Below are 25,127 nucleotides of genomic sequence, written 5' to 3'. Positions count from 1 at the left end.
AGTATGAGGCATGCAACATGATCCTGCGCTGCATACCAGGCATTATCAAGAGGATAATTAGTCTCCAATTATACGTCAGCACTATTGCATAACTCATTCGACACGATCTTCACATTATAGTCGCAGCTTGTAGTGCAAGCAAAAATATTCTTACATAAATTTACCATAGAGCCCGATCGTTGCAGATTTTGCAAACCATGTAATAATAGTTCGCGTGTTTATTGAGTGACATTTGACCTCAGTATATAAGATTACAAGCATAAAATTTGCAGCACCATAAGCACTCTATTAAATCTGATCAACAGTTGTGGATATGAACTAAGAAACCAAACAGCATTATTCCTATAAAATCTGATTATAAGTGCGAAAATATATATGAAACGTCATGAATCGAAAGCTTTTAATTATGCAAGTGACAGGCGTAATTAGTGAGGGATAGCACCCATTTTCAGCGTCACTATAAATGCTTTTCGGAAAGGAAATTCACACGCACTAATTATATTGCATTATCTACGTGCGCACAGCGCAACCGTTGACGCCAACGCAGGTGAGAACACAACGCAGTCACCGTCACATGCAGTGAAAAAATTCAACGGTAATCGGAAGGATTCACCACAAGATTGGAATTGAGAGTGCGTATTCCCAATATCCATGAATAAAAACTCTTTAAGTAAACCATGTCCTTATAAAATATTTTCGGGTAGTAATAAATGGAAATACGATATTCACAACAAAAATCCAAACTTTCGCAAACTAAATGAATTTTAACGACCTTACTTGGCGTACTGGATGACCGTAAAGCAAGCAAAGATAATATTCGCAACTGCCGCGGACGAAGGATTGTATTGGAACTCGTTAACTCAACATATAGTAACAGCATTGATGTATAACCGGGCGTTTCCCATGCACACACGCGCTTATGAGAGACAGTAGAGGTTGTGTAGTGGTGGACGATGTACATATGAAGAGCCTGTTCATTATGATAGGAATGAAGCAGTTGGTTGTTAAATAGCACACGGCCCCCTGCGTAGCTACTCTGTACAGTGTCAGTCTCTCGAGACTTAAGGAAGGATGTTATTCCTGCTGAAAGGCTTCCTATCAAGCAATGTGAGCTATGGCTGCGCACAAATGAGATCAACATCTCCGCGGATTACCGTCAAACAGCCTAATACACGTGGTACGGCTTCGCCACTGGTTCAATTTTTATTACTATAATGTGAATATAAGTTGTGCGTTCGAAGATCGAAATAAATCATATGTCAGGGTCACAAAAAATAACATCTGTGCCGGTATTCTGGTATTAGCAATTTGTCCTGCCAAGAATAATTCAAACTCATAGAATAAAGAGGCGAAAAAATTACTTTATGACAAAATTATTCCTAAATTCATTTTTTTCGAGAGTTTCATTCGTGGAACACCGGCACATTTAAATATATAGTGGTTGGATGGTAGGATGAATAGCGAGATGTTGCTTGAAGCACGAGTTGAAGCAACTGTCAACAATTAATAATAGGAAGAGTAGTGAGAAGATGTTGCTAAAAGCAGGAGCAGGAGGTGAAGAAAGAGGGAGAGGAGGGCTAGACGGACGTGTTTCTTTTGGCGTTGCTTAATTGCGCTTAACCGTCGCTGCACAAACAGCAAGCACGGCTAATGGCACTTGAGGGCACCTCAACTTGCGCCGCAACTCTTCCGCAATTCTCTACCAGACTTCTTCAAAATAATTGAGAAAATATCCAAATCCTCGTGAAATAAAATAAAGAAATAGTCACGTGACTAGTGACTAAAGTCACAGGTTTTAATAGAGATACATTGGTTTTAATGTTGATTTGTGGGGCAAAAACACATATAAGTTTGATTACAGCCCCAAATTTCGTGGACAGCAAAATTGTACATGTACAATGGTGATAGGGAAAAACAATAAAGAAAGTGAGATTATTAAATTGTCGCTAGATTTAGGCACGACAGCTAATTGAAAGCGCATGAAATTTTTGTTGTGTGCCCTTTTGTAAAGATCAAATCTGTGAAAATGTGAAGCGTTAAGAAATCGGGTACTATTGCAATCTGCTTTGAAAATAGAAATAAAAAGTAGTAAAATACTGCAGTAGCTTGAAAATAACTGGTATATTACCAACATGTGATGATGAATACTCAAGAAGTTTATTTAATTTAGGCCTACACTCAAAACCCCATATATGAGGTGTCTCCAGTTCAGCACAGTTCAGGCTGCATGCTCCAAGGGTAACAAAAGACCGATGACCAAAGAACGATGCGGATTTTACTGACACTATGTCGAGGCTATTACATTGCTTACTCGGATAACAGTTCGCGATCGGTATACGACAGATAACACGAAATTGGTAAGATAATACAAGACCAGGACTAGAGACAACCTCGAGATAATGAGCAGACAGGAAAAATAACCAAACAATACCCCGTGCTGAAGTCCACTTACCGTAACTTATTCGTAGGAAATAAATTACGAATACAAAACATTGACTTTTTCGATTAAAAAAACAGCGCCTGTCTACACTCCCGTTTAAAAGGAGCTTCGCGTTTGTAGCATAAACAGGAAATATTATAGTACATCGCTTGCTCCAATAGAGCAAATTTATCTGAATTCATCTTGCATGATGAACTCCTGCATGAAACGTGCGAAGTTCCAACGAGCAGTACATAATTAGTTGTATAGTGCATGAAGCAATACGAACCGTTCAGCAGGGTACTGAAATAACTCATCTTTGGCTCCATGCAAGTCGAAGCGCAGCAGAGTCGCAGTAACCGATACACAATAGTATCATGTGTACGCGCGTTTCCAATCAAGAGAAAAATAGGGAGAAAAACAGAACACGAATGTGGAGACAAGCTTAATCATCCGACAGGCTTTAGAACATGAAACCTTAGGTTTCTTCTGCAGGAGCTTTATCGGGATAGGAGTCTTTTTTCATCGGCCCAGTGAGCCAGGGTCGTTTTTTAGCGATGAGAGGCAGCGCGTAAGAGATAGCAGCAGTTGGAGTGTCTACGGATTATCAAATTACACTTGAGACTTGAGAGAAGTTCTCGCTTGCTCACGAGACTTGTCGCCGCTAGATTTTCAGGCCTTTACTCGGCGCAGCTTAGAAGAGCTCGAACAAAATTTGTAATGGAATTGTAAAGATATTGACTTGCCATATGACGTTTTCGGCTGTGTAGAAAATACCAACAAATTTTCAAACGAAACAAAAGATAACAATTTGAAATAGGGCGCTGAACAATGACGTACAACTCGAGTTCCTGCAGTTTACCTCGAGCTGAATTTAATATTAAGTTTAAAAAGTGAAGTAATTAGCGTGGGGTTACCTGCTTCCGAGTTGTTATCCCCCGACTGTTGTGAGGCGGGCTGGTGGGAGAGAGGCCCAGGCGTGCCCCCAGAGCCGGGGGACCTGGCGTCCTCGCCCCCTCCCCCGCCACCACCAAATGACATAGACGAGGAGGGCGGCCGCTGCAAGAAAACACAAAAAAATTGTTACAAAATGTTAAAAACTGCCAAGTAATAAATAAAATTAAACAATTATAGTAAAGCCTGCGAAAATGCTCAAATTTTTTCAACATGATAGAGAAAAGATAATGTGTTCAACTGCGGAGCAAATTCCTTGTTTCAAGATTGATTTAGAAAAAATATATATCTAAGGCTTAGTGCAAAGATTTAGGGCGAATGGTCCAACTAAGTGTTAACCAAATGCTCATTACAAGCAGGAATACAAAATCTAAACTAAATAAGAATATATACAAACACAATTTAATATAAGTGTGCAAATAGGACAAGATGTTTCAGTGAGATGCCGATAATGATACCAATTGAAACCTCAAAAGCAATGGACTGGTTACATATCATGCTTTGATCAAATTAATCTATGAGATAGTACGCAAATGCACACAAAATCTGTGACAGAGGGGCACGGCGGTGGCCTTAAATGCAATTCTCTCAATGATGCTACAAAAATTACTAGACATTACTTGAGCCCTAAAAATGTTAAGGTAAAAGCAAGTGTAGAACTCGTAGAACTCTTAATAACCGACACTAGGAAAAAGGGTCATGCAGTGCAGTTTATTACACTTAATTTTACTAAATAACTTGATTTATATCAAGCATTAGCATATATTCAGCAAATTAATATTAATTTTAATATTGAAAGTGGGCACATATGTAAAACGGAAGTTCTGGAAACAGTGGAGAGGGTTTCGAATCAATTCTGGGTTTATAGTCATTACGGCAGTAAAGTAACGATGGAAATAATTGAAAAACATTAACATTCTCTAGTTAATCAAATGGCTTTCAGGTTCAAACCAAAACTGACGCGTCCGTCATTAGATGACACTTTGAAATAGAAATTTATGAAGCTGTAAAATTTTTGAACTAGAAAATCTATGTAACTAATGAAAACTATTTCAGCTCGTGTTCTTACTAGAATGAATTCGAAGCTACCCAACATTTATGAAAGCAAGCAGGGTTTTGGAGGTGAGAAAGTCTCAACTTTTATGTTTGTTCTAGAGTATAAAGTTCGACAGACGATGAATTCTAATTGCTAGAAACAGCAATTTCCTCAAGTCAACAGACTACAGTGAGTACAGTCGATACATCATTTCTCAGGAGGCACACGTACAATGCTACTGGACATTAATGCTAACGTGGTCGTGCGGTGAACTGTGCACTTCACTATTGAAAAATCTCACTAGAGGATCGATTAACTTTCTTTAATGAGCTCACTGCAAACAAAGCACCGCGCAGCTAACAGAATTAATGATACTAATAAACAAGCACTGCATTTTTTTTCACGAGGTGAAAAGGTTCTACATAGCATGCATGAATATCGCATTCTCTATCGCTCTTTACTCATCAACTCATAATTGACTTCATGAACTCTTTCTAGCAGTCATGTATATATTAAGAAAAAAATATTAAGGGAAATGAAACCTCTAGAAACCAAACCGAATCGAACGGTACAAAACGCTAAGAACTTAACAAGATGAAATAGTATACCAAATAAGATTACAAAGCACACATATTAGCGGCAAATAATGTTCCTAGCTGGAGGTTTTAGAACGCGTGTGCGATGTGTGGTGAGAATGTGAAGCGTCACCTGTCAAGTTGTAAACACGTCTGGCAACTGAACAAATTGTTTACCAAGAGCAGGCCTCTGCAGCAACACTAATTCTGTCCAACATGAGGTAGGCTTAACAGGAAAAGGTCACTACAATGCGCTAATATGAGCTCATAAATCAATGTTGAATGCATAAAGTTAGATTCGGCAGGAAAAATGATTGATCATATCAATCATTTGTGAACTCTCCGATACAAATAACCTATCGATTCCGCTCTTGTACACGATAATAATTTTGAAATTCTTCGAGTCTTGTACACAAAACCATCTTAGGATGTTCGCAGAAGTTTAAGCTCTGCCAGACCTCCCTGACGAAGGATCAATTACCTAAGTCGACTTGCCGTAAATTTTCGATTGTTGGAGCTAATCAAAATAAAGAGGATTTGCATAAGGACTCGTGAGATTAAAGGCAGATTTCGTTCCGGCGAAAGTCTTAAGTATGCAGCTCAGGAAAAATTCTGGCGCATGAACATGCGGTTGACCACCAATTGTTTCCATTATTTTATGTGTACACAATAGAGAGACGTCTTCATCGACTTCCCACAACTATGATGGCAATCTGAAAATAATTTTGAATGAAGTTCATGTCTTGATGGAACTATATTAGAACAAGGAATTTATTTCCAGATATCTTTGAACACTGCAAGGCTACCAAAACGAAAACGCTTAGTCATACTTGCAACTAATCTTATTTTCTTGCAATATAGAGGCATAATTTTAGTCACAAGCTGAGCGAACTAGTAATATTCAACCAACGCCTTCTCAGCAACGATTAATTTTTGCTCTAAATTATCATGACAACGATATTTCTGGTTACAAATACTTGAATCCTATTTCAACGTTATAATTACACGTTTTTCTTTGTTACCGGGTCATGCAGAACTATCTAATTAGAAAATTGTTATTATCCTATTATGCTTTTGAATTAATTTCGGTTATGGTTCAGTAAGAGGGTTGCTGTACGACCCGTCTCGTGCATATACGAGAACAGTGCATATACGTGCATATACGAGAATGTGTTCCACGAACGACCAAGCAAAATAACGATGGTTGGTTTCCATGGCAAACACAGCCGGGCCGAGTGTGCAATCACATTTATGATTATAAACAGTAATTCATCAATTAAAAATTATAAATATGACTAAGTAAGTGCATGAATTTCGATGATTTAAAGCAATAATTAATTATTTTTATTAAAAGAGTTTAATAAGTATTCTGACGAAAAAACAGGTGTTGCCGCAATCAAGCTAAGAAACTCATCACTCTCATCACGAGAAACTTGACAGTAACGAGCTGAAAAATTTACCACAATTTCAAATTGATTTTGAAATAAGCACTCATAGTTAATTCACGAGACAATAACGAGGTATACGACTGATAAATTAAACTGGTTTGATGGATGGATTAATGATATTGATCGTCAGCAAGAACTAAGGCACTAAGAAATTGTATCGTCAGAGTTGCAGAACTTGAATACAGATATATTCACACCATCCGACGCTGCACGGTAGAAATGTTTTCTTTACAGTCGTTATTATGGCTCGTTGAAAGAGTCAATAAAAACTGAAGACAAAACTGCATTAGTAAACCGAGGTGCACTAAGACTAAGAGAAGACTTTGGAGCCCGAAATATGGAAACGATTTGCAATGTTAAGTGATGTTTGTGCAAGAAAGGTGGAATCAATTATCAAGGCTCATCAACTCGTAAGACTAATTCCTATTCAATCCGACGTAATTCGTGTGTAATCTGCGAGCTCGAGATGGCCGGCATCGCCCGACACGCCGACGTTGCCAACTCCGATGACGGGTTTGCGGCTCAGGCATGTCAGCCAGGATCTAGCATAAATATGGACAATATTTATCCATATTCATCCCCGAGATCGGGGATGAATTTTCTGTTGTAAACTGGCAATTATAGTCCTCGTATGCATTGTCTTGATGGAGGATTTTGAGAAAATTTTCATTACTGAGTGAGACATAAAGGGCAGAGCATCAGAAAATGTGAACTATATATTGGGGGCAACCTACGTTACAGAAATCAACATCAAATATCATTGGTCCAGGTAAATAAATGTACGAGTATAAGCAGAAACGTTGTGTTTTCTATCCTGAAGGTGTCACAAAAAAATGTTGTAAATGACTAGGAACTATACGCGCCGAATTATATAACATAGTTCACAGGCGAACAAAAGCCGGAGCGTGTGATGAGATCAAGCGGATATGAGTGAAAGAGCTGCAAGCTGCTTTGAACAAAGTGTGCCTGGTGAGAATGTGTACAAGATGCTAAGGGCACGCATGCGCTAATGGCCAGTGAGGCGGGTTCGTGAAGACATGGGCCGTCGTAATTATTGAGTCGGGGGCTTCTCGCTGTGCTCTCAACAATTAGTGTCATTGAGTGGCGGTGGAATTGCGGCGCAGAGCTCCACGAAAAAACGACACCTACCACCAATTAGGAACGGTGAGACGAGGCTTTGCGGCTCGAGCATTTCGTTTGGCCTGACCCCTTGGTAATTACGGCGCGATACGCGACTACACACAACGACTAGCTTCAAAGACCTCCGTAGTTTAGTCCTGTTGCTTACAACCCTCAATAAATATAAAGCTACTTTTAAAACAATCTTAGCATTGCGTTGTTTTTATAAAGGGGCAGCGAATCATAAGGGCGATTTAACGAATTCTAGGACGAATTTTTTTCTGTAATACAAACAAAATGGGAACAGCAGCGTAACAGAGAAGAACGTTGACCGAACGAAGAAAAATAACGTCCTAGCCACGCATATACATGTATAGGACCCATTACAAACCTCCATACAAACCATCAAAATAAAATTCCCGACTCCTGTATACGATAGTTACCGGTAGTGGGTATAACCGAATGCACTATTTTAACCCAGTAATTCGCAACTACACGCGAAATTTTTTCAGTTAGAAATCAGCACTTAATTGGCACAATTTTGCTACATCTATTTTGCTCGCAACAATTTTAAGTTTCGTGCTCTATTAAACGCAAATTTTCACAGCGAACGAGTTAAATAAACGGACACGAAACATAGGGGCGATTCTTGTTCGAAATGAAGATTGGTCGTCTAGCCCACCCTCCCCCTCGTCTCCGTGATGCCATTGTTGCGACACCTGCCAATCAAGCCCTCACTCCAGCCCAATTGGGGTCATAAGCCCATAATCAGGCGTACCAATCGGAGTCAATTTTACCTCGTCAAGTCCTTATGTTGCGGCCCAAGCAGCCATCCTGTGGTCCAATGAGCAATCCAGATCTTTATATAGCTACACTTGTACGTTATTAATTCCGTACTTCCATCTATGTACAGCGTGATCATCAACTAGGTCAGCAGCAGGTGAATAAAGATCGCGAAAATTGTAATAAAATTAATAGCAAAAATACAGAAAAATGAAAAATCATGTTCTTGGACGATTAAAAAATCAACAGATTTGCAGAGGACTTTCATATCCGTCTGTTAATCAATAGTTCTTGCGCAATGAATGCGACTAATGAACAAGATGAAAATAAACTGAAATAATTTTTTATAAATATTGGCTTAACCACCGATTGGCACAAGGAAAGTTGTAAAACAACACAAGATACATTGAAACTAGTTCATGGTTTAAAAAGATGTTCAACATAGTTTTATACATAAGATTAAAATAGACTGAAATAATTTTTTTTATAAATATTGGCTTAACCACCGCTTGGCACAAGGTAAGTTGTAAAACAACCCAAGATACATGGAAACTAGTTCATAGTTTAAAAAGATGTTCAACATAGTTTTATATCTCGTGCTAAGCTGTAGCACACTCATGAGGGTGCTGTTCAATCTATAGTCACCGCCACACTGGATACGTACATCAAAACTTCCCGAGTGGAGGCGCTCGAGTAAGCTCTAATTAAGGAAGAGAGCGGTGCTACCTTGATTCTTTTTAAGCCGCTCTTTACATGTTAACTCTCAATTTTAATCCCAATTCTATTAGGGAGCATGCATATAATTGTATTAAATATCTTCAATTAGTAGCACATTTATTCAAGCTCTAGAGCGTCAATTTCTAGATACTTATTTATACGTGATCCTGACACGGTCTAAAAATCTTTTTCGATAAAATAATTAGTGTGTTTAAACTAACAGGCTTCTTAATTTCAATACGTAAAGGCAAAGCGGATGATCACAAACTAAAATGCAATTTGGAATTTATAATTTCCTCGGCACGCTTACATACTTGAAAATTCAAGTTCCTGGAAAATACGAGTACAGCGAACCGAAACCCAAAACGGACATTTTGTGAATCGACCTTAAGAGAAGTTACGAGCAGTAAAGGAGGAGCTCGATTAATTGCCCAGCCAAGTTCAACGAACACTAAGTTTTCACCTTGAATTTAATGAATTCGTCTTCATGAGCGACTGCACAAGCTTCTTCAGTAGATAAATCAGACTCAGGCGCTGCCTTGGTATATTGATAGACAAAATAGAAAATTATTCAAAGATCAACGTTTTCTTTGAAGTCCGGCGGACAAAAAGTAATTTGATTGATTCTTGGGATGATGCTAAAGATGGAAACGATAGAAAAGGTGCAGACTCGTTATTTACAGAAGGAGCTATCAGTATGCCGGTAGTATGTGAGGAGGCAGGAGCAGGATGAGCAGGCATGCTGTGCGTCGCACATACTGATGATGCGAGCAACAAAATCTCTTGAGAATTGACTACTTACAGCACGGCATAACTCGGCGCGCAAAGACTCCCTCGCGTATACCAAGTGATACTGCCTACGCATATTTATGGCCTGCCACGAATACGTATCATAAATGCTGCTTCTTCTGCGATAAGTGTATGATCGTCTCAACCGCGCCATCTGCCCCAGTACTTAACGTATTAAACTTAAAAAAATCAGTTCAGCGGGTGACTTCATAGCCGATTGTTTTCAATGAACATTTTCACGGTTAAATGTTCATCTGAACGATGACATGCACACGAATACATAGGGGCACCTGGCACCGAGATTACCTAATTCAAAATTAAGGACTGTGTTAACGAAGAACACACTTGCAAGACGACTCCATGGTACAATAAAATTGATTTAAAACAGGTTTGTGATCGTCCGTCTTAACACGCTGGTCCATTCAAGCAAGTTTGTTTACTATTATATTTTTTATCCGTCTCCACCTGTATGACTATCAGCTCGATCCGGCTGCTTTACTAAACTCCCAACTTCATGAAACTAAAAAGAGATCGCATCCACGAGAACGAAGTTTACGTGTTCTTTCTTTTAAATATCATTATATTTAAATCAGCCAGAAATAAAGACTCGACACTGAGCATACCAATTACTTCTGACATATTTTAGAATATTATAATTTTAGAGAAGTTTCAAACATGACCGTCTTAACTGCAGGACTTGAAAGCCATAGTTTTGAATTCGACAGTTCCACATTTTAAAAAGAAGAATAACCAAATGGCTAGCCGCAAAGTTAAGAAATTATCAGCAATACCAAATCGTGCATGGTCGTGCAACACATTCGATATTTTTTTATTTAGCATGATCCAATAGAGCTCGCTATTAGCATGTAAATTCTTATGGAGACTTGGTCAGTTCATCAATTCGTTCTAGAAATTCTTGCTGTAATAAATTTGCTTAGCGCAAAAGATATTGGTGAAGAAGAAATGTGTAAACGAAAGGACACTAGAGTCATCCGCCTAGACAATGGACGACCTTTAGGAAACAATACCACCAGATAAAGATCGACATGTCAAGCAGCCAACGAAACGACGCTAGCGAGCTCATCCCATGCTGTTTTATTCCTAAACCTACCACGGAGAATTACTCGGGACCAACGCGTATATAGATAATTTACATTAAATAATTTCAACCCAAATTCTTTTCTTTAGCTTTCAATTCAAATGACGCATTTTTAGCATAAATTTAAACCGAAAAGCTTGAAAATATACCCTCGATAACTACAAAATAGAGCGGAAGTCTATGAAATAGAGCCTGTCACACCAGGCATTACATTAACATAGGGAATAGCAAGCAGCGATAAACATCTCAACGATATCAGGTTTCACTGAAAAGTTTAAAAGGTAAGATGTGTTAAACAGTAACTTGCATGCTCTTCTTTACTTAATTCCAAGAGAATAATTTAAACAAACGCTACTTCCAGGTAAGGAATGAAACGAGAATAGAAAATTCCATAAACAAGGAAAAAAATTATTGGAAAATGTAGTTTGGTCGGATGAGAATGTTCGTTGATATAAGCGTAATAACCGAGTGTGTATGCTCTACTAAAGATAGCTGAAAACTTGCAGCATTATAATTTAACCGATTTTCTTTATGAAAGTCAAGAATCGCAAATTCGGTGTAGGAGCAATAGAGGAATTGCAATAGATTTGTGATTTTAATTATCGTTTCCTAGAGATGTAAAAAAAAACTGTAGGCTTGAAATGAGGAGCAGCAGATCCTGAAGTCAAATTGACGAAACTCTGCGATAAAAGAACCCGGGGAAGCTGTCGTATAATAATGAAGGCGAAGCTCTTGTCCAGAAGGACCCCCTGGAGAGCGACGTCGGGCAACCCGCACATCTCGGGACCAATCAAGGAATTTTTACCCCAGTTTTAGGGGCGAGTCTGGGATGTGGGATACCTGGCTCGGCTCCACGCACACCACTAGAGATCTCGACATGATAACAACACCCCAACTATTCCCTTCACCGCAGCAATAATCTAGTAAAAATATTTACTTGAGTAGTACGGATTCCGATGTAGAAATATAAGACCAAGGTTTGTCCATAGAATTTGTATTAATAAATTACATCGCGTACTTAAATTCTGCAATGAGAAATCCTGACAATTAATGGCTCACCATAAGAAAACTGTACCAAAACATCCGTCATGGAAGGCTTAAACTAAAAATAATTTTTCGTATAGCAAGTTTAAGTAGTTGCTACGTACGAGTATAAGTTGCTACGTAGTTCCTTCGTAGCAACTTATACTCGGATATTTGACGGCAGTTGTGTGCAATTGCATAATCAATGAGTACTTAAAACGAAGCTTGCATTGAAAGAAGATGAAAACGGTGGTTTCATTAGATGGACGTAACTCCGATGTTGACAACACCGTTTGTGTGTCATCCGTTGGAAATAATGAGTTTGCTCCAAATTATGCCGGAAGACAAAACTTCGTGATGGTAAAAACTTAAACTTTGTGATGGTAAACGAAGAAACATTGCAAATGCTAGGAGAGCATAAGCTGGACACGATAAAGGAGCAAGCGAGAGCCACTTTGCAGTCGGCAGCAGCAGGGAAGCGTTCAGGGATCACCACAGACGTTGAGAGCTCTTATTGAATTGGCGTAGCACTTTGTCCGCGCTAAGCTCCAGGGGAGCATCACTTGACCACTGCTATACAGATACACCCTAAAAAAATGGACATTCAGTCGAAAAAATATCCTCATTTTTGTATAAATATAAAATGATTATAGAAAACAACACGATCGCTCATATGCTCAGACCGTGAACTCAAAGAAAAAATAGTGCATGGTAATAACACGAAAATAACACAACATTGATACTATGATACCTAATGGTTTAGGATATAAATTATCAAATAACGAAAATACCTATACTACAAGTTTCGAAAGCCAAAGAATTATATATACTGGACATCATTGCCGAGCGATGTCCGAGTTGCAGCCTCTGGAATTGACAGCTCGCTGAGTACCGTGGGGCCAAGTTTTCAGTCGACGACATCGGTTGTGCCGCTCCAAAACGCTACACGTCAAAAATATGCACTGGAAAGATTTCTGCAAAAACGTATTCCTCGTATTCCAAACCAAATTAGATATTTGGATAGACCAAACAAAAAAATTCAAAATAATTCAAGTACTAGAAATTAGATAAGAAAAATTTTTTCTCCCCAAAATACATTGAGATGAAAATTAAACTTCGAATATGACCAACGAATTGAGGGGAAAATTGCACTGGTACCAGAAAGTCACACGCACACTGCCCTCAAGTCCCTCCCTAATGGACCCAATAACAAATAAAGCGCAACAATAACAGAGAAACAAAGGCAGGATTAGGGATTAAGAGTCCACTGAGAGGATTAAAGAGGGTGTCAATCCCTAAAATACAAGTGATTGAGTGTATGATTGACGCAAGATTGGGGGAGCATGGAGCTCATTTGGCTGGGTGATTGCCCCGAAGCGAGTTATCAAAAGCTCGAGGGCGCCGTAGTCTGGGCCATAATTACCATTACGAGCCTCCTAAAGTTGAATTCTTTTGCCCACATCGCCACTCACCACGCAGAGACCCAACGATACAGAGATTCGAGAGCGACAAGGACATTTAAACATTACAGTAGCGAGTTTTCTGTAGTTCGAAAGTTTTCAAGTATTGGTAAAAGCCATTTCATGTATCCAATCAAAATGATTATCGGTCAATTTTGATCGAATTGATACTTTTTCAAGACATCGAGAGCGACGATGATGTAGGGCCCATAATCATGTTTAATCAAAGCTTGCGTGGAACGTCACAGAGCCTTCGTTTTGATCACAGAAACGTCCCAGATAATTGTATAAATCACCATGAAAATGGTTTACTATGTGTTATGATGTAATGGTTTACTATTTATTTGGTGCAGACACAGAACCACGCGGATAATTATAATAATTCTACGCGGATAAGCGGAAATGTTATATTCTGACGCTTGTAAATACGAGAGCAAACATCAAAGGCGAAATCTCAGCAGGCGCTTCCGCGTGGTCTTCCCTCAATCAAGATCACCAACTGATGACTTTCCCTGCGCAGCAAAGACTGGACAATCTGGTGCCACGTGACTGACCTTTTGATGTGTGATTGTCCATCAGAAGTGACCAACAACCTCCAGCATCTGATTGACCGAGCAACTTCACATGCATCGCTCGGTTCCGTTAGCTCTACGGCAAATGTTTATATATTCCCAGCGAAAACTGAAACGTTTCTGGGGCCATACTTTCAAAATTCGCTAAGTGAACGTAAGTATTTACGCTTTATTTTCTTGTCTATGATTGGTGGATTTTGCTTGAAAGGCCGTAAATGATTGGCTGATGAACTTACGATCTCTTAACTTTTATAGAAAATATGGGCCCTGATAATGAGTGGGGATGATTAACTCCATGCACGAGCTTAACAATAATAAATTTGCTGCAGTCACAATTTTTGGCATGAATGTGGAGAGCCAGGAGACTTAATCACGGGATTGCTCGCTGCCGATTGCAGTTTAAAAAACTGAAAAAATATACGACTGTCTTCACGGGACTTCTAAGTTAGAAACAAAATCAACATAAATAGCAAATCTAACTGGGAGTATCGTGAGGCGGTAGAGTGAATGGTATAACTTATAAGAAGATTGTGTAATATATAGTTATGCATGTAGTGCAGCTATAGTGAATGATGCTGTTCTCGAGATCATTTATGCCAAGCCGCACACCAGCTTATGGTCTAATTTACAAGACCTTACAGACAATATCGCGGTGATTAATAACGGGTTAAAACCATTATGTACCAAGGACGTAACAGCTGTACGTATGTATGCCGTGATGATTAATGGCTTAATACTAGACTGCATAAATGCATATCGCATACATGTATACGAGTGTTCTCGCAACCGTGAATTATTCTTCGTCATAGACAATTGAAGTAGAATTAATAATGAAGATCCAAGAGCTTCATTATTAACATTTCAGGGTTTCCATCACTGTGAATGTACCAAATATTGGTTGTTTCATCTCATTTGTGCTAAAGATCTCTTGCACATGAACGGACAAACCAGCGACACCTCGCACGCACGATTGCTTCAATTTGCAAGCGAAATACTGGCGCACTTGGCGAGTCACGTCGCTTACAAGTACTCGAGGGGACGCACAAAAGACGAATTTAGGCTTCAAAAGAACATCTGCAAATTCTTTTGCAATTTTTCGTATAGATATTTGGCAAAACGTACAAAATATTTGATTGAGTAAGGATCTTCAGCTGAACAGTGTACGAGTATTGACAAGGAACATGACAGCTTATTTCCTTATTCAAGCAGTGAGATTTTTAGAACGAAGCATAATGTTAATAGTCCATGCCTCATGATATTAGGTTATGCGATGAAGTAAATTATAAGATCACTTCATATCTGATTATACGGTAAAATCAATGGTCCATATATTTATGTATGCTATACCCAAGGCCTTTCGATAGCAAACAACCCACTGAAATGTTGGATCGCTATATAGTGAAATTACACTGCGACTACATGGAGGCACCACGCAAGACGATCATTAGGCGACGCCAAGATCAAGGAGCTGCAGAACGAGCGATAATGACGAGTCCAGAGGTCCAGACGAGCCTACGGAGGGACGAAGAAAGCATGACAGCGGGGAGCACGAGCGTCGTCGCCGGCGAGGGCAATCGATGGCCACCACCTGACGATGACGCTGAACATGCGAGTCCGACGATAATCTGCCGCCAGACCTCAGTACCAGCGGCGATAATTTTCCACGAGTCCCCGGTACCAGGGGCGATACCACTTTATACCAGCGGCGATAATCTGACGCCAGACCTCAGTACCAGCGGCGATAATTTTCCAAGAGTCCCCGGTACCAGGGGCGATACCACTATATACCAGCAGCGATAATCCGCCGCGAGACTCAGTACCAGCGGCGATAATTTTCCACGAGTCCCCGGTACCAGGGGCGATACCATGCACTATATACCAGCAGCGATAATCTTACGCGAGAAATAAATACCAGCGGCGATAACCCCAGCCATCGACCAGTGGATGGTGATAACCTGCCGCTAGACCCTAGCCAGCGAGTGGTGCGTGAAAGATTACCTGTCGCTAGACCGTATCAATTAAGCGACTAGTGGGTGGTGATAACCTGCCTAGGCCGCATCGGATATCAAGATATTTCCACTATAGCAATCATTGTGTCTTCTTAGTTTGTGTTAGGCAATCATTGTGTCTTATTTGGAGGCTAAGTTAGGAGGCTAAGTTATCCCAGGTGACCTACCGTTACGCGATCGGACGCCCGAAGTAATGTGATAATCAGTCGTATTAAAAGAGCTCATAAATGATCAACGAACGGTAAAGCCGCGGCACTCGTTTGAAAAATGTAGTGAATTCATTCATCCACCATGATTGATTCTGACGCTTTTACGGCAGTTCTCTGACAAGCCCAATATTTGGCATTTGCCAATGACTATCTATTTTTGGGGCATTTGCTGACATACCGTATATGTACATGTATGAAACAAAAAAAGGGTGGTTTAACCAGTTCAAAAAATTGTCAGCTAGTTTCACTAGATAATAACAACGAAAAGTGGATAAAGAAAACTTGCAGTAAAAATTGAACATAAAGCCTATATAGTAGTTCTCGTATATTTAAAAATTCGCGTAACTCGCGGAAACAAAAGTAATGTAGGTTCTCACAAATCAACGATTCCATGCATTGATGCTTAAATAGGTAAGGCTAAAACGAAGGAGTCGTGCGTTCGAAAGGTGAGAACTATAAAGGAGCCAACTATGAATTCTAAAAAAAATTGGAGTATGGGAATTCAGGATGAGTTACAGATAAAGATGTTATACTCACGCTGTGATGTCCATTGCCAATAGCTCCTGGTAGGGCGCTCAGACTTACCTGGAGGAAGATTTGGACAAATTGAGAGTAAGAATTCTTCATATTTACAGTGAGATTTCCATTAAAAATATTAAGAACACCACCAAACGATATGCTGTCATTATATATAATACAATGTATTGAGTATTATTCGCAATTAAATAATCAATTTTCTTTTCAGAATCAGTTATATGTATTGGTTATCTTTAAATTTTCGAACGAAGTAACACTCGCTACGTTCTATGCATGCTCAGATTGGGAAAATTCTCGATAATTTATATTGTGCGTTTATAACTAATCAACTCACAACTAGAATATAAGAAAATAGTAAACCAATCATAGGGTGCTAGCAAACAAGCGCTTTGACGAAACACCATGCATGTGAAAGCGAGACAATAGCCCTAATTCTGAAGACACAAGTAAAGCTATGAAGCACGAAAAAGAAATAGAAAATGGGGGAAATTTTTCACGCAAACATATGTGCAAATGGAAATCAAACGCAAAGCAAATAGTTCTCTGACAAACTGAAATCAGTAAGTCGTGATGCAGGTGAGAAAGCAATGTAATGGGAGAATGCAGAGGGCTAAGAGTCGAATTTTGTAGCAAAAAACAGTCAATGGCAGTAATGAGAAGACAAGCCCTCGGTACCGGCCGGCACTTCGCACAGTTACTCGAGATTATCACCGACACCGAACACTTTATGTGGCCACAATAGACTTGTATGTCTGTCATTAACACCCCATAAATCCCAACCCAGTCATCTTGTCATGTCGCAAGCCGTACGAATACCATTGGGACTGGGAGCCACTCAGTGGCGTCGTAAATCATATTGAAGGATGCTCAAGGTTGTCAGGCATATTTCTGAGACACTCTTGACCAACTCATATTATGCCATAAAAAAGTCAGCACGAGATAAGGAACGCGCGCACAAAGACGTAAATTGATTTACGGCGCACAGAACAACCGCAAGCTCTCAGTCTATCTGGTTCCCATAAGCGGAGGCGCTGATACTGATAGCACCACGCTTTCGGGCGCTGCTTGATATTGCCGATGACTTACTCATACGCTGCATTGATCAACTCGGAGTGTTATACCTTTAAAAAGGGAACACTAATAATATATTAATCTCAAAGGAGATTTCAAGCGGGGAAATATTCACATTGGTAAGGTTCAAACTACAGTCTACACCAACCAAATTTTACAAACTTGACACAATGAATAAATTTCCAAGAACATAATTTGTAACCGGAATAAAAATTTACCTACATGAGCCAGACAGGCAAACTTTAGAGTAAAATAATATTAAAATGCAATAGCGGTAATAAAAAAAAATAGCATCCGTTTAAATCGATTGTTATAACAGTGAACAAAATGTGTATCGCAATTTATGTCCATATATGAATAGACAATTTGGAACAAAAACGATGTCAGATATCCCATACTTCGTTTATCTAACTTGAAACCCTCCAAAGTGCAAACCAACAAGGAAATTTCGGTTCCGGAAGCTAAGCAGGGATTTTCATCGTCAAAGCCAACGAGAGGGAGGGCGAAGGAACGAGCTGTTGGGTGAGCGGTAGTTGAGTTTGGCATGAAGTTCCCTCGCGCGCTAAAGAACCTCAAGAACCGTAAAGAGGTCGTAACTCTGGCAGTATAGCGGAACTTGAGCGCCTGTCAACGACTTTATACGGCCACTCAAGCAAGTCGCGCGGTAAATTGACAGATGCTCTCCACACGAGACATCACGCGATGTGTGTTCTTTATACAAAGTGGAGAGGCGTCGTTCTCCAAGCAGACTTGAATGCGAACACTTCAGAGTACTGCAGCCTATGAGAGACATACACTAGCATCACTAGGCCTTGCTAATCAATGGAAGGCAGCTTTCACACCAAAGACAACATAAATTCTGTGGAATCATTTTAGGATCCTATAAAAAACAAATGCTCTTAACTGCAATTCAAATAGTATGAATAAATGGGCTAATTTTTCCAATTATACGCAGTGTTAGTATTGTCTTAAACAGTTATAGAGGGGAAAAATTTAGGCTGGAGCACTTCATACCATTACAAGATGAGCTCGTGCTGCCACAACAATATGAAATGTTCGGAATAGTTCTACCAGCTCTGATAAAAGTGTTTAGATTCCACTTGAATACCAGAGAGTATTTCTGATAGACAATTTTCTAATTGTTTTTCTCTATTTTGCAAATTAGGATTTTAATAGGACTTGAAAATTCAAATATAAATTTGCCATGGGATATTTTATTCTAATGAATTTGATGAATTTGAAATTTTTGAAACGACTTTCAAACGCCAAACTCTTCATCTACTTGTTATATGAATGTAGTTGCATTCGAAACGTCGTAATTTATAATAAAATGTCCCTTGGAAACCTTATATTTGAATTTTCAAGTCCGATCAAAATTCTAATTTGCCCAATAGACAAAAACAATAAAAACATTGTTAATAGGAAATACTCTCTGGTACAAACATTGGGCATTAGAGATGCAGATTGAAAATCAATGCTTGAATTACGAGAACAGTTTCAACGTCCTCACAAATCCGGTAGCCTGCAAATCTATAGCAGGAGACTCATGCTTTATGATGAGAGCCTCATCTATATAGCCTGGCCTGTTGTGTCTAGCGGGCACTTCATGACGACGCTGATGCAGGCCTCCAACGTCGCGCGAGTGTGCATGTGTGTATCTCACATATGAGCCTCTCTCATGTGGTTCTTCGGTCCTATATGGTCTGAAGGTGGCATGTTAGGCGGCGGCTCAAACTAGTGCCGGTCAAACCGATGTATTTACATTGAGAATTCTACAACCTTCTTTGTTGCATGCATATTTGGCAATAACATTGGTTTCTTGTTAAGGTCCCCACTTTTTGCATTGACATTCCTACTTATTAAATTCTTTAGTTTTGTGTTTTAATAATAGTAAATCAGGAGTTTGATTCAGTCGATTGCAGTTGAGCTTCTGACTTTACTCAGCACAATTGATTTGAGGACTCTTTAGTCTGTCTTATAGCCTCTAGTCATCTGGTTTTGGTAATAAATTGCCGTAATACGTTCGTTGCATGTTGGTTCATTGTCTGTTTGGTTTTGATGTGCTAGATTCCGTTGTTTACTAGAATTTGCTTGCAGATCTGGAGTTCAATTCTTAAGTCACTAGCTGATGTACAGGTTTCAAATGTTCTATGTAATAGGACGTGCGAATGGTGCTGCTGGTTTTGCATCGCTGTGGACATTCGCTTACTTCGTTCAGTACTTTTCCGACGTCAGTAGGTTTTCGGTTTTAGATTCCACTTGAATACCAGAGAGTATTTCTGATTGACAATTTTTTTATTGTTTTTCTCTATTTGGCAAATTAGGATTTTGATAGGACTTGAAAATTCAAATATAAGTTTTCCAAGGGACATTTTATTATAAATTACAACGTTTCGAACGCATTAAGAAGTAGAGGAAGAGTTTGACAACACTTGAATTTGAAATTTTTGAAAAGACTTTCAAACGCCAAACTCTTCTTCTACTTGTTGGTGAATGTAGTTGCATTCGAAACGTCGTAATTTATAATAATATGTCCCTTGGAAACATTATATTTGAATTTTCAAGTCCTATCAAAATCCTAATTTGCCGAATAGACAAAAGTCACAAAACAATAAGAAAATTGTCAATAGGAAATACTCTCTGGTACAAACATTGGGTATTAGAGATGCAGTTTGAAAATCAAAGCTTGAATTACGAGAACAGTTTCATCGTCCTTACAAATCCTATAGCCTGTAAATCTATAGCTGGAGACTCGTGCTTGATGATGAGAGCTTCAGCTATCGCCAGGGTTGTTGTGTCTGGGCACTTCATGACGACGCTGATGCAGGCCTCCATGCAACGTCGCGCGAGTGTGTCTCACTATAATATGAGCCTCTCTCATGTGGTTCTTCGGTCCTATATAGTCTGGAGCTGGCATGTTAGGCGGCGGCTCAAACTGGTGCTGGTCAAACCGACGTATTTACATTGAGGAGAAGTCTAAAACCTTCTTTGTGGCATGCATTGACTTTTTGCATTGACATTCCTACTTATTAAATTCTTGAGTTTCATGTTTTAATAATAGTAAATCAGGAGTTTGATTCGGTCGATTGCAGTTGAGCTTCTGATGTTATTCAGCACAATTGATTTGAGGACTCTTTAGTCTGTCTTATAGCCTCTAGTCATCTGGTTTTGGTAATAAATTGCCGTAATACTTCCGTTGCATGTTGGTTCATTGTCCGTTTGGTTTTGATGTGCTCGATATACCGTTGTTTACTAGAATTTGCTTGCAGATCTGGAGTTCAATTCTTAAGTCACTAGCTGATGTACAGGTTTCAAATGTTCTATGTAATAGGACGTACGAATGGTGCTGCTGGTTTTGCATCGCTGTGGACATTCGCTTACTTCGTTCAGTACTTTTCCGACGTATGTAGGTTTTCGGTTAAGTTAATTTGATAAAAAGACGGACCAGTCCGGCAGCGTACCAACAACGCCTACGTGAAGTGGTTCGCTTTTCGGGCTGTTTTTTGCTATTTGTCCTCAAAGGCAAAACTTATTACGTATGTCGCAACTAAGCTTATTTTTTTTAACGTCAAAATTTGGTTCAGCAACCCTTCAATATGATCGTTTTTGGCAAATTCGCATTTTCATTGAAACAGAATAATAGTCCTATTGGAGAAAAAAATGTCACAGAAAACATTCGAATGGAATCAATAATTCGTGATAATGATCGTTTTCAGATAATCAGCTGTATTAAAAAAATGTACACGGTCCAGCGATAAACATTTCAAGTCGGCATTTCAGACATCTCTGAATGGAACCCTCCGACCTTGCGCGCTGCGAGGGCAGTAAGTTTAACAAATGCGAGTCGGATGAATATCTTCTGCAGGAGAGGGTCTTCAAGCAGACCATAAATCCGCTGATGCCATTTCCTTTAACAAGAGCAATGCGAGCACCGGCGTTACGCTCTTTGTCGAGCTTTACGACGTCGCTCAGTCAGTATCAAGCAACATCGTTTCACGTCCTGTGAGGCGGCCTAAAGGGCCTATAAGAAACCATGTAATATTAAAGATACGAGACACGGCAGGTTTAGCAAATCAATAGTAAAAACAAAATTAATGATTGCTTCATCGTGAATATCAAATGGTGGAAAAATCCAGGAAAATTGAAAGTTATACCGATAATTTTCGTATTACGGATAAGCTGAAACAGAAATATAGTGTTACAGCTCCGGAATGATGCCTGTAACTCCTCAGATATAAAATAATTATACAACTTGAATATTCATTCTCATGCGCGCAACAATAAAAAATACCACACAAAAAATGCCTGGGTGGCTAAAGAGCAGGCATTTAAAATCTCCCAATAAAATGAAAATGTTGGGGCAAAACAACAGGTGCAGAAGCTACGGAAGAAATTGTCCACGGGTACATTGAGGGCGCAAAGAAATCGAGTGAGTGCGGTGTTTTGGCGCGCTGTCGTCGGCGCAATCCTCGTCGATCTACGTGGCACCTGCACAAACGCGTCTGCGCCCTAACTCGCGCTAACAAGAAATACAGAGCAACTCTCTCGCGAGCGCTGCTCGAAACGCGCGCGCAAATATTATGAAACACGGTCTGGTGAATCCAAGGCTGTACGCGATGGTCCAAGGAACGCTGTCGTTTGCCACACTAACATGCCTAGCAACTTTACAATAGAATGCGATCCCCAGAGATAAGCCTATAATTCCGCTGAGGTTTCGGCATGGCCACTTAAGCACAGCTTAGGCGACGAGCAGAAAATTATTCGGGTGTTGCTTAGTCATAAAATTTATAGGATTAGAATAGAAGGGTGACCAAATCAGTTTTAAAAATTTAACAGCATTCATCAAGAACAATCAAACTAAGACGGCGATTAAAGCAGCAGTCAACCGCAAAAATGTCCTAAGGGAAAAAAGGTTCTTGAACTAAAATAGAGAAACATCATATAGTTGTAAAATAAATCGTTTTATTTCTCAAATATTATGAAGTAAACGTTGATTACTTGGCGTTCTAAACGTTGATAGATGGGCTATTCACATTTTCATGTCCATGGAAAGAAGCATGCATCCCGAAATGTTAAAACTAATTGCAGTTACGTCAGTTTTTCTGTTAGAAATAGCTTGTCGAGTAAGATCGTAATTCAGTGAAAGCATAGAAGATAAAATTGACAAATTATTCGCTATTTGCGTCAAGTGCTTACTTCGATTACGTCACTTCAACATACAACAATAAAAATATATAATTATAAAGAAAAAATGCAGTAATAAATTTATTTCAAATTTTGTCCATGTAATATAGCGCGCATGTTGGTTTTGAGACAGCAAGCTTCATGGAATTACGCACGCACATCACATAAACATGGGCGGCCAGAAGAAGCAGTATTGCATCAGCCGCAGAGGCAGGGACCCCTCATCTGCTCGTGACAGCTCGAGCAGATTTGTTTACCCAAATTTAGGCTAATCGTCGCAGCGACGCTACTTAGCAGCATCGAAAAAATTGCGTGATTAAAACCAGCAAATGAATGGAGCGTTGGGGGAGACGCACGAGACCAAACCTCATGCAGTAAACCAGCGGTGAACAAGTCTTACAAGGGTTAATACTTACTAAATATATACATACATTCTGAGCTATAATCTACACGAGTGAACTTCCATAGCAAGGCTCTCAAATTAGGTATCAACGATAAAAAAGCCTTGTTATATTCTTCCCGTCCAAAATAAAACCAATTCGCTAAGGAGATGGCATTCCGAATGTGTTAACGACTAATCCACAAATGATTAAATGTCAAAGCAATTACAGTTAGTTAGATAGATTTTTATGTAATCGACTGTTGAAACACAACCACTCAGTTTGAACGCCAGAAAGCTTAGTAAATACATTCGTTGAAATAAGTTCACGAGTTAAAATGCAGGTAAACACAAGAAGGTGAGCATAAGGTTCAGCAGCGTCATTTACATAGCTTCATTCGAGGCATTTAGGGCTTATTAAAAGCTCAGTGGGAGCAGCACCAGAGCACTCAGTGTTGCAGGGATTATTTTCCAGTAATGTTCCGGAGCGTGGGACGTAAAGGCGGTCAATTAACGACACAAAACAAGCAACTTTGCACATGGCTTCCAGCGCCGGACCTGCTGCTGCGCGGCGCACGCTCCCATTGAGGGTCGTACGTTTGTGCTGCTGCTGCTGCTGCTGAGGGTGAAGCAGGCTAACTGAACGATGAGAAATATTAACGTACGAACAAGGAAGAAATATATGTATAAAAGTGAGAGAGAACGCCGAGAAACCAATGATAGAATGCCTTGGATTTAAATAATTATCGTATTGAAAGGTGAAAGCGATAAGCGATGATTATATATTCAATATATTCAAGCGGTATTTAAGTACACGTATTTTATTCATTTCAAAGTTTATTGGGCAGCGTGAGTAAAAAAAAATTTCATGTACAAACTTGAAAATAGCAGGTTTCTATAGGGCTGCTTGGTAATAACAATTAATATTACGCGTTAATTACATAAAAAAATAATAATAATGTTAATAATAAAAACGCGCTAATAACGCACAAGAACGAGATTAAACGGAAAATAGTGAGGTACGAAAAGAGAACGCGTACGATATATTCTAGTACAAAATATTACTCTAGCAAGTATCCGAGAGTTTTTACAACTGAAACGACAAAAGCCACACTTTTATTACATGATGGCCCGACGTTGAGCGAACACATCGATAATAATTCGAAAGCTTAACCGTGGAATAAATAATGTCCACATTGAAGCGTCGCACACGCGCATGATAATTTAAAGCAGTCGTCTTTGGAGCGTCATTTGCGAGGTAATTTAAAGGAGCAATGCTTCGACAGAGGAATACATTGATGCCTCGCATCGCGGCTGCTCGCGGAGCTCTATAAATAAACTCTATAATAGTGGAATGAAGCACTAGCCGAGAGCAGCCCTGTAAAAATAATGGCTCTCAGTACCACGGCGATGGCACGATTTCAGTCAATGCTTGGCAGCGCGTCAAGAGTGAGCACCAATGAGTTAGAGGCGCAAGGCCATGAAGGTTCTCTGCTTTACAAATGTTGATATGGGGCCTTACTTGGTGATCGTCCTAACAACTTCAGAATGCCAGGATGAACCTTCATGGTGTAAGCTAAAGGGATGGATACTCAAGTGTTAAAGAGTTCATATTCTGTGACAGGAGTGTTAAGCTGTGCTTTTGTGTTGCAAGGATACTTAGGGATATTCAGTTATATTTCACAGTGTGGGATAGATAAATCCCACAGATTTTTCGAAACGGGCAAATACATGATTGAACAAC

At 39.5% G+C, this 25,127-nt stretch overlaps 1 protein-coding gene across 2 annotated transcripts in view; it reads right to left on the bottom strand.

Annotated features, from left to right (window-relative positions):
- Positions 1-25,127, bottom strand: part of LOC108673414 (homeobox protein homothorax) — a 152,896-nt gene that overhangs the window by 70,502 nt on the left and 57,267 nt on the right. For both annotated transcript variants that reach the window (XM_047884554.1, XM_047884555.1), the window contains exon 7: positions 3,337-3,478. In XM_047884554.1, the coding sequence (XP_047740510.1) occupies positions 3,337-3,478 (142 nt within the window). The remainder of the gene's footprint in view (positions 1-3,336; positions 3,479-25,127) is intronic.

The sequence above is a fragment of the Hyalella azteca genome, unplaced genomic scaffold (assembly GCF_000764305.2).
Source record: "Hyalella azteca isolate HAZT.00-mixed unplaced genomic scaffold, Hazt_2.0.2 contig15593, whole genome shotgun sequence".
Classification (NCBI taxonomy): domain Eukaryota; kingdom Metazoa; phylum Arthropoda; class Malacostraca; order Amphipoda; family Hyalellidae; genus Hyalella; species Hyalella azteca.
Note: the sequence above shows the minus strand (reverse complement) of the source record. Positions and strands in the feature narration are given on the sequence as shown.